Source organism: Mustelus asterias, unplaced genomic scaffold (assembly GCF_964213995.1).
Source record: "Mustelus asterias unplaced genomic scaffold, sMusAst1.hap1.1 HAP1_SCAFFOLD_1760, whole genome shotgun sequence".
Classification (NCBI taxonomy): domain Eukaryota; kingdom Metazoa; phylum Chordata; class Chondrichthyes; order Carcharhiniformes; family Triakidae; genus Mustelus; species Mustelus asterias.
In genome coordinates, this window is record NW_027591705.1 from 65,278 (window position 1) to 75,104 (window position 9,827).

At 47.9% G+C, this 9,827-nt stretch overlaps 1 protein-coding gene across 1 annotated transcript in view; it reads right to left on the minus strand.

Annotated features, from left to right (window-relative positions):
* LOC144488673 (glutathione hydrolase 1 proenzyme-like) overlaps nucleotides 1-9,359 on the minus strand; it is a 60,276-nt gene extending 50,917 nt beyond the window's left edge. The window contains exon 1 of the mRNA XM_078206760.1: nucleotides 9,270-9,359. Within this exon, the coding sequence (XP_078062886.1) occupies nucleotides 9,270-9,306 (37 nt within the window). The 5' untranslated portion in view covers nucleotides 9,307-9,359. The remainder of the gene's footprint in view (nucleotides 1-9,269) is intronic.
* Nucleotides 9,360-9,827: the final 468 nt, after the last annotated feature.

The following is a 9,827-nucleotide window of genomic DNA, read 5'->3' on the forward strand; positions in this document are numbered from 1 at the left end:
TCCTTACTTTCTTCATGAGCCGACCATGGGGGACCTGATCGAACGCCTTACTAAAATCCATGTATACAACATCAACTGCTCTACCTTCATCAACACACTTAGTTACCTCCTCAAATAATTCAATCATATTTGTGAGGCAAGACTTACCCTTCACAAATCCGTGTTGACTATCCCGGATTAATCTGCATCTTTCTAAATGGTCATAAATCCTATCCCTCAGGACCTTTTCCATTAACTTACCGACCACCAAAGTAAGACTAACTGGCCTATAATACCAAGTTCATTCCTATTTCCTTTCTTGAACAGAGGAACAACATTCGCTACGCTCCAGTCCTCTGGCACTATCCCCGTGGACAGTGAGGACCCAAAGATCAAAGCCAAAGGCTCTGCAATCTCATCCCTTGCCTCCCAAAGAATCCTAGGATATATCTCATCTGGCCCAGAGGACTTATCGACCCTTAGGTTTTTCAAAATTGCTAATACATCTTCCCTCAGAACATCTACCACCTCCCGCCTATCAGCCTGTATCACACTCTCATCCTCTCCTTGGTGAACACTGAAGAAAAGTATTCATTTATCGCCTCTCCTATCTCTTCTGACTCCATGCACAGGTTCCCACTACTGTCCTTGACCGGCCCTAACCTCACCCTGGTCATTCTTTTATTTCTCACATAAGGGCAAAAAGCCTTGGGGTTTTCCTTGATCCGACCCACCAAGGACATCTCATGCCCCCTCCTCGCTCTCCTAAGCCCTTTTTTTAGCTCATTCCTTGCTAACTTGTAACCCTCAATCAACCCAACTGAACCTTGTTTTCTCATCCTTACATACGCTTCCTTTTTCTTCTTGACAAGACATTCAACCTCTTTTGTGAACCATGGTTCCCTCACTCGGCCATTTCCTCCCTGCCTGGCAGGGACATACCTATCAAGGACACGCAGTATTTGTTCCTTGAACAAGCTCCACTTTTCATTTGTGCCTTTCCCTGACAGTTTCTGTTCCCATCTTATGCTCCCTAATTCTTGCCTAATCGCATCATAATTACTCCTCCCCCAATTATAAACCTTGCCCTGCCGTACGGCCCTATCCCTCTCCATTGCAATAACGAAATACACCGAATTGTGGTCACTATCTCCAAAGTGCTCTCCCACAACCAAATCTAACACTTGGCCCGATTCATTACCCAGTACCAAGTCCAATGTGGCCCCACCTCTTGTCGGCCTATCCACATATTGTGTCAGGAAACCCTCCTGCACACACTGTGCAAAAACTGCCCCATCCGAACTATTTGACCCATAAAGGTTCCAATCAATATTTGGAAAGTTAAAGTCACCCATGACAACTACCCTGTGGCCTCCACACCTATCCATAATCTGCTTAGCAATTTCTTCCTCCACATCTCTATCACTATTTGGGGGCCTATAGAAAACCCCCAACAACGTGACTGCTCCTGTCCTATTCCTATTTCTAACTTCAGCCATATTACCTCAGTAGGCAGATCCCCCTCGAACTGCCTTTCTGCAGCCATTAAACTATCCTTGATTAACAATGCTACTCCTCCACCTCTTTTACCACCTTCCCTAACCTTACTGAAACATCTATACCCCGGAACTTCCAACAACCATTCCTGTCCCTGTTCTAACCATGTCTCCGTGATGGCCACAACATCGTAGTCCCAAGTACCAATCCACGCTCCAAGTTCACCGACCTTATCCGGATGCTCCCTGCATTGAAGTAGACACACTTTAACCCACCTTCCTGTCTGCCGGTACACTCCTGCGACCTTGATACCCTCCTCAGTACCTCACTACACTCAACACTGGCTTCTGGACTACAGTTCCTTTTCCCATCCCCCTGACAAATTAGTTTAAATACCCCCGAAGAGCCGTAGCAAATTTCCCTCCCAGGATATTGGTGCCCCTCTGGTTCAGGTGCAACCCGTCCTGTTTGTACAGGTCCCACCTTCCCCAGAATAGAACATAGAACATAGAACAGTACAGCACAGAACAGGCCCTTCGGCCCACGATGTTGTGCCGAGCTTTATCTGAAACCAAGATCAAGCTATCCCACTCCCTATCATCCTGGTGTGCTCCATGTGCCTATCCAATAACCACTTAAATGTTCCTAAAGTGTCTGACTCCACTATCACTGCAGGCAGTCCATTCCACACCCCAACCACTCTCTGCGTAAAGAACCTACCTCTGATATCCTTCCTATATCTCCCACCACGAACCCTGTAGTTATGCCCCCTTGTAATAGCTCCATCCACCCGAGGAAATAGTCTTTCAACGTTCACTCTATCTATCCCTTTCATCATTTTATAAACCTCTATTAAGTCTCCCCTCAGCCTCCTCCGCTCCAGAGAGAACAGCCCTAGCTCCCTCAACCTTTCCTCATAAGACCTACCCTCCAAACCAGGCATCATCCTGGTAAATCTCCTCTGCACTCTTTCCAGCGCTTCCACATCCTTCTTATAGTGAGGTGACCAGAACTGCACACAATATTCCAAATGTGGTCTCACCAAGGTCCTGTACAGTTGCAGCATAACCCCACGGCTCTTAAACTCCAACCCCCTGTTAATAAAAGCTAACACACTATAGGCCTTCTTCACAGCTCTATCCACTTGAGTGGCAACCTTTAGAGATCTGTGGATATGGACCCCAAGATCTCTCTGTTCCTCCAAAGTCTTCAGAACCCTACCTTTGACCCTGTAATCCACATTTAAATTAGTCCTACCAAAATGAATCACCTCACATTAATCAGGGTTAAACTCCATTTGCCATTTTTCAGCCCAGCTTTGCATCCTATCTATGTCTCTTTGCAGCCTACAACAGCCCTCCACCTCATCCACTACTCCACCAATCTTGGTGTCATCAGCAAATTTACTGATCCACCCTTCAGCCCCCTCCTCTAAGTCATTAATAAAAATCACAAAGAGCAGAGGACCAAGCACTGATCCCTGCGGCACTCCGCTAGCAACCTGCCTCCAGTCCGAAAATTTTCCATCGACCACCACCCTCTGTCTTCGATCAGAATGTGCTCCAATTATCCATGTAACTGAAACACTCCCTCCTACACCATCCCTGCAGAGTTTATCTGCACTCTCTCCCTGTTCCTCAACTCGTGGCACTGGTAACAAACCAGAGATGACAACATGATTTGTCCTGGCTCTCAGCTTCCAGCCCAGCTCCCTAAATTCCTGTTTTAAATCCCCGTCCCTTCTCTTACCTATGTCGTTGGTACCGATGTGGACCACGACTTGTGACTGTTCCCCCTCCCCCTTAAGGATCCTGAAAACACGGTCCGAGACGTCACGGACCCTGGCACCCGGGAGGCAACATACCATCCATGAGTCTCTTTTGCTGCCACAGAACCTCCTATCTATCCCTCTAACTAACGAGTCCCCAATAACTATTGCTCTCCCGCACTCCACCTTTCCCTTCTGAGCCACAGGGACGGACTGTGCTGGAGATCCGATCACCGTGGCTTACCACTGGTCGGTCGTCCCCCTCAACTGTATCCGAAGCGGTATACTTGTTGCCGAGGGGAACGACCACAGGATATCCCTGTACTGACTGCTTCCTCCCAGCCCCTCTAACCATCACCCATCTATCTTCATTAAATTAGATTAGATTCCAACAATGTCTGCTTCTTTCACATTCCAGCATCCACAGTATTTTGCTCATTTTGGTGTGAAAAGGAGGAGAATATCAAAGATAAATGTGGGCCCATTCCAGCCACATACAGGAGAATTTATGGGAAATAAGGAAACGGCAGAGAAGTTAAACAAATACTTTCAGCGGAATTTTCCAAAGAAACGGCAAAGTATCAGGTTCTGAAAATTGGCGTATCTGTTTCCCTGCGATTCTGGATGGTACGAAGTTGATTTAAATTATTCTATTCCTAAACTATCCATAACTTCTCTTAAATAACTTTGAGGTAACATTGGATCCTTGATCTGACTGGATTTCTATGGGCAGTCTGTATAGGGTAAAAGAAATTAAGTAACTTCTCTACAATTCTTTTAGTAGTATTTTACATAATGGAGTGTCCTCTGAAAATGTACACAGCAACTAGACAAGGGCTCAGGTGAGTCTGGCTCTTATTGGCAAATTTGTGTGTCTTGGCAAAAATGGCGTCTGTGACCTCCTGGGCGGAGGTTTGCAAAATCCTGCCAAGGTCTTATTAGAGTTACTGCCATAGATGTTGATGCTGCAGGAACCTTACACTGCCACTGGATGTCCTTCAAGTGCTACAGAAGGTGGAATTTGTGAGTGATCAGTTGACATGCACAAGTGTCAACAGGAACAACAGCAGCAGGCACCTCAGACCACCCGAAAACAGGAAATGTTTGTGCCTTCCCTGTCAATGGCGGGCCACGTTTCCCAGCAGCCAATATTCTCAACTCCATTACCATATATTTGCATCTCATTATTACACCAACTCACTGGAATTACCACCCCCCCACCCCCCAACACACCACGTTGAGTCTAAAGTTAAAGTTGATGTATTAGTGTCACAAGTAGGCTTACATTAACACTGCAATGAAGTTACTGTGAAAGTACCCCAGTCGCCACACCCCGGCGCCTGTTCGGGTCAATGCACCCTAACCAGCACGCCTTTCAGACTGTGGGAGGAAACCGGAGCTTCTCACTCACCTGCACGTAAGCACAAGCTACATCTATAGACCCTGGTTCCGGCAAGGTGACTATGCATGATGGGTCTGTGGGGCACAGCCTCTAGAGGAGGCCGTGCTGCCACTGAAGGTTCTGCCCTTCCTTTGGAGAGTTAGGTGCCTCTGGTGTGTTCTTCCAGTCACGTGGCCTGATGCTCTGCTCTCAGCTCAGGCAATGGCATGGCCCGAACCTGAACTCCAAGGCTGTGTGGCTGGGTCTGACCACCAGTGTGAATGTTCAGCGCGGGGAAAGATTTTCACACAGAGGGTGCTGGGTGCCTGGAATGCGCTGCCAGTGCAGGTGGTCGAAGCAGGCATGTTAGCAATGTCTAATAGACAATGAACGGGAGGTGAACAGAGGGATAGAAAGTGTGTATCCTTGCAGATGGGCTGAAGGGCCTGTTCCTGTCCTGTTTTGTTCTTTGTGCTTTGTAAAAGCCAGCCTCACCTTAACCTTTGCCTAGTTGCTGTGTAGACCTGCCTGAGAGACCCCCTTGAATTCATAGAAATGCTTATATTAAAGCCTTGCACTGATCCCAGTGAGCGCTGTGCTGAGTTGTGCAAACTAACCTCGGAGTTCACAGAAAGGTGGGGTTACCATCTGCACACCGTTTAAATTCTGTTATGAGACGGATCATTCATGCTGATGAGGGATTTAGACTAGGGGCGGCACTGCTGCTTCACAGCTCCAGGGACCTGGGTTCGATTCCCGGCTCGGGTCACAGTCTGTGTGGAGTTTGTACATTCTCCTCGTGTCTGCGTGGGTTCCTCCGGGTGCTCCGGTTTCCTCCCACAGTCTGAAAGACGTGCTGGTTAGGTGCATTGACCCGAACAGGCGCCGGGGTGTGGTGACTAGGGGAATTTCACAGTAACTTCATTGCAGTGTTAATGTAAGCCTACTTGTGACACTAATACATCAACTTTAACTTTAGACTCAACGTGGTGTGTTGGGGGGTGGGGGGGTGGTAATTCCAGTGAGTTGGTGTAATGATGAGATGCAAATATATGGTAATTGGGTTGAGAATATTGGCTGCTGGGAAACGTGGCCCGCCATTGACAGGGAAGGCACAAACATTTCCTGTTTTTGGGTGATCTGAGGTGCCTGCTGCTGTTGTTCCTTTACATGGTAGGACGGTGCTGTTCAAGGAGCCTTAGTGAGTTGCTGCATTATATTCTGTACATAATGCTGCCTCTGCACTGGTGATGGGAGGGGGTGAATGTTTAAGGCGGTAGGGGAAGGAATGATCTAGCTGGCTGGATGGTGCTGAGCTGCTTGAATGTTGTTAGAGCAATCTCATCAACATAAGCGGGGAATATTCCATGACACTCCCGACTCATGCCTTGTAGAAGCTAAACAAGCTTTGCTGGGACCTCTGCTATTTGTGATATATATAAATGATTTGGAAGAAGGTGTAACTGGTGTAATCAGCAAGTTTGCGGATGACACGAAGATGGCTGGACTTGCGGATAACGAAGAGCATTGTCGGGCAATACAGCAGGATATAGATAGGCTGGAAAATTGGGCGGAGAGGTGGCAGATGGAGTCTAATCCGGATAAATGCGAAGTGATGCATTTTGGAAGAAATAATGTAGGGAGGAGTTATACAATAAATGGCAGAGTCATCAGGAGTATAGAAACACAGAGGGACCTAGGTGTGCAAGTCCACAAATCCTTGAAGGTGGCAACACAGGTGGAGAAGGTGGTGAAGAAGGCATATGGTATGCTTGCCTTTATAGGACGGGGTATAGAGTATAAAAGCTGGAGTCTGATGATGCAGCTGTATAGAACGCTGGTTAGGCCACATTTGGAGTACTGCGTCCAGTTCTGGTCACCGCACTACCAGAAGGACGTGGAGGCATTGGAGAGAGTGCAGAGAAGGTTTACCAGGATGTTGCCTGGTATGGAGGGTCTTAGCTATGAGGAAAGATTGGGTAGACTGGGGTTGTTCTCCTTGGAAAGACGGAGAATGAGGGGAGATCTAATAGAGGTGTACAAGATTATGAAGGGTATAGATAGGGTGAACAGTGGGAAGCTTTTTCCCAGGTCGGAGGTGACGATCACGAGGGGTCACGGGCTCAAGCTGAGAGGGGCGAAGTATAACTCGGATATCAGAGGGACGTTTTTTACACAGAGGGTGGTGGGGGCCTGGAATGCGCTGCCAAGTAGGGTGGTGGAGGCAGGCACGCTGACATCGTTTAAGACTTACCTGGATAGTCACATGAGCAGCCTGGGAATGGAGGGATACAAACGATTGGTCTAGTTGGACCAAGGAGCGGCGCAGGCTTGGAGGGCCGAAGGGAAGAGAACATTCTGTGTAGGGGGGACAGCACGGTGGCACTGTGATTAGCACTGCTGCCTCACAGCGCCAGGGACCTGGGTTCGATTCCCAGATTGGGTCACTGTCTGCACGGAGTCTGCGCATTCTCCCCATGTCTGCATGGGTTTCCTCCAGGTGTTCCGGTTTCCTCCCACAGTCCAAAAGACGTGCAGGTTAGGGTGCATTAACCCGAACAGGCGCCGGAGTGTGGCAACTTGGGGATTTTCACAGTAACTTCATTGCAGTGTTAACGTAAGCCTACTTGTGACACTAATGAATAAACTTAAACTTGTGTCCTTACTACCCCCAGTGTTCCTTCCAACTGGTGTTGAACATGGAGAACAATGAATTGATCAGTTAATGGAGGGCAGTGGGTGTTAATCAGCAGGCTCTTGGTTGTAATGTGTGTGTAGATAATGCAGGTGTCCACTCTACTCATCTCAGAACCTGCTTCAGTCAGCACTTGCGTCACAGTCAGTGGTCTGGATGTCCAGTTATATTTAAGGTGAAGTTTACATTGCAGCAATTTGAGGAATTCAGTGCCTTTGACCTGCCATAGATTAAGTGTTATTCATGCCTTGGTGGATAATGCTCATGCCTCACAGTCAGAGTTTGAGAGTTTAAATCCCACCGCAGAAATTTCAGTACAGAATCTAGGCTGACTCTCCAGCGCAGTGCAGAGAGAGTGCTGCATTGTCCGAGGTGTGGCCTTTCAGGTGAGACATGACACAGAGTCTTCTCTCTCTGGGAGAAGCAAAAGATCCCATGGCGCTGTGTGGAAGGAGAACAGGGGAGTTCTCCACAGTGTCCTGGATAATATTTATCACTAAAACACCAAAAAACAGCTTCACTGCTAATGATCACATTCCTGTTTGTGGGAGTTTTCTGAACACAAATTACTATCACGTATCCTAAACAGTATTCCAGCAATAACAACACTTTAACAACGTGTCATTGGCTGTGTCGCTCTTCGTAATCATGGAATCCCGACAATGCAGATGGAGGCCATTTGGCTGCTTGAGTTTGCAGCGACTCAGCATCTTACCCAGGCCCATCACTCCACCCTCTCCACATAACCCCCTGCATCTTATCATGGCTAATCTCCCTAACCTGCACATCTTTGCAGTGTGGGAGGAAACCGGAGCACCCGGAGGAAAGCCACGCAGACACGGGGAGAATGTGCAAACTCCACACAGACAGTGACCCAAGGCTGGGATTGAACCCGGGACCCTGGTGCTGTGAGGCAGCAGTGCTAATAATCACTGTGCCTCCGTGCCGCCCTGCCCAGAGGTTGTGAAAGATCATGAGATTTCCTCCTTGACCTCATATCACGGACAGAAATCAGATTTCGTCATGATCTTAAAAGACTGCCCCCTCAAACAGAAATTTTTACTTAATAAATCTGGTGGTGACCTGACTACATGAAACAGGGAAAGTTCACAAATACAGCAGTTACAAACACACACCATCTGTAAACAGCATTGGTTCCAGGACCCACTAAACCCATTAACAGTTATCAATCTCTGCAAAGAGGCTCACAGAATGACAACTTATTTTCAGAAACCTGGAGGCTCAGTTTACCTAATGAGATCTGAACCATGTCAGTAGGAGTTCTCAGTTGGGCGGCACGGTGGCATAGTGATCAGCACCAGGGACCCGGGTTCAATCCCAGCCATGGGTCACTGTCCGTGTGGAGCCTGCACGTTCTCCTCGTGTCTGCGTGGGTTTCCTCCAGGTGCTCTGGTTTTCTCCCACAATCCAAAAGACGTGCTGGTTGGGTGCATTGGCCATGCTAAATTCCCCCAAACTGGCGCCGGAGTGTGGCGACGAGGGGATTTTCACAGTAACTTCATTGCAGTGTTAATGTAATGCAGTTCTGCTCCATGGTCGACATGGGGCGATGCAGTAACAGTGATGCTATTATTGACCTCAGTGCCCTGAGTTGGGGAAAGATAAACACCCAAGGTCCCCACTGCTGATTATTCTACTAATCATTCAGGGTTAAATAAGGTGCGGATCTACTCTGTCAATGCCAACACATCAATAATGCTCCTCTTTGTCAAGAGAAGGCACTTGTGGGTCTGAACTGTAGAAAGTGATCACAGGTTTAAGGAGCGATTGGAATGAAGGGGATAGCAGCCTCTTCCACTCAGCTTTTGGAATCCCTTAGCTTTCTAGTTAGAAAGATTGTGTTTTTGAGTCCAAACTTCATTAATTAAGCAAGGGTGGGTGTGGGGAGTATGGGTTACAAAAATGGACTGAAGGTGTGTGGTTTTTACCTTTGCGAGACAACCCTTCTGTCTTATTGACAAACATATCCGTTGAAGCATTGCCTGGAGCCACTTCTCTGGCATTTATAGTTTCTACTTTTCCTGGAAAATAAGAAAAAACATTTTGTTCCAAACAAATGGGATCATAGTGTGGGAATTCTGTATTAAACATTCACAGCAAGAGTTAGAGAGCAGCTTGAGAGAATCTCATCTCTCAGTGTACCTTCAAACACACTGACGATGATTTTAACCCGAGCCACCAAACAGGAACTGGGTGGCAGTCACCAAGGTTCCTTACCCCCACTCTCAAGCTGCACAAAATTGCCATCAGTGATTTTCTTCATTCAGGCACCTGGATGGCAAGACTGGTAGGTTCTTCTCCGGATACACAAACGGGTCTCCGATGGACTGGGGCACACACCGGGACACAACTGTGTCTTTCCTTGCGGGGAGAATCAGGATCTAGTGGGAAGGTGAGCGGCACGGTGGCACAGGGGTAAGCACTGCTGCCTCACAGCGCCAGGGACCGGGGTTCGATTCCTGGCTCGGGTCACTGTCTGTGTGGAG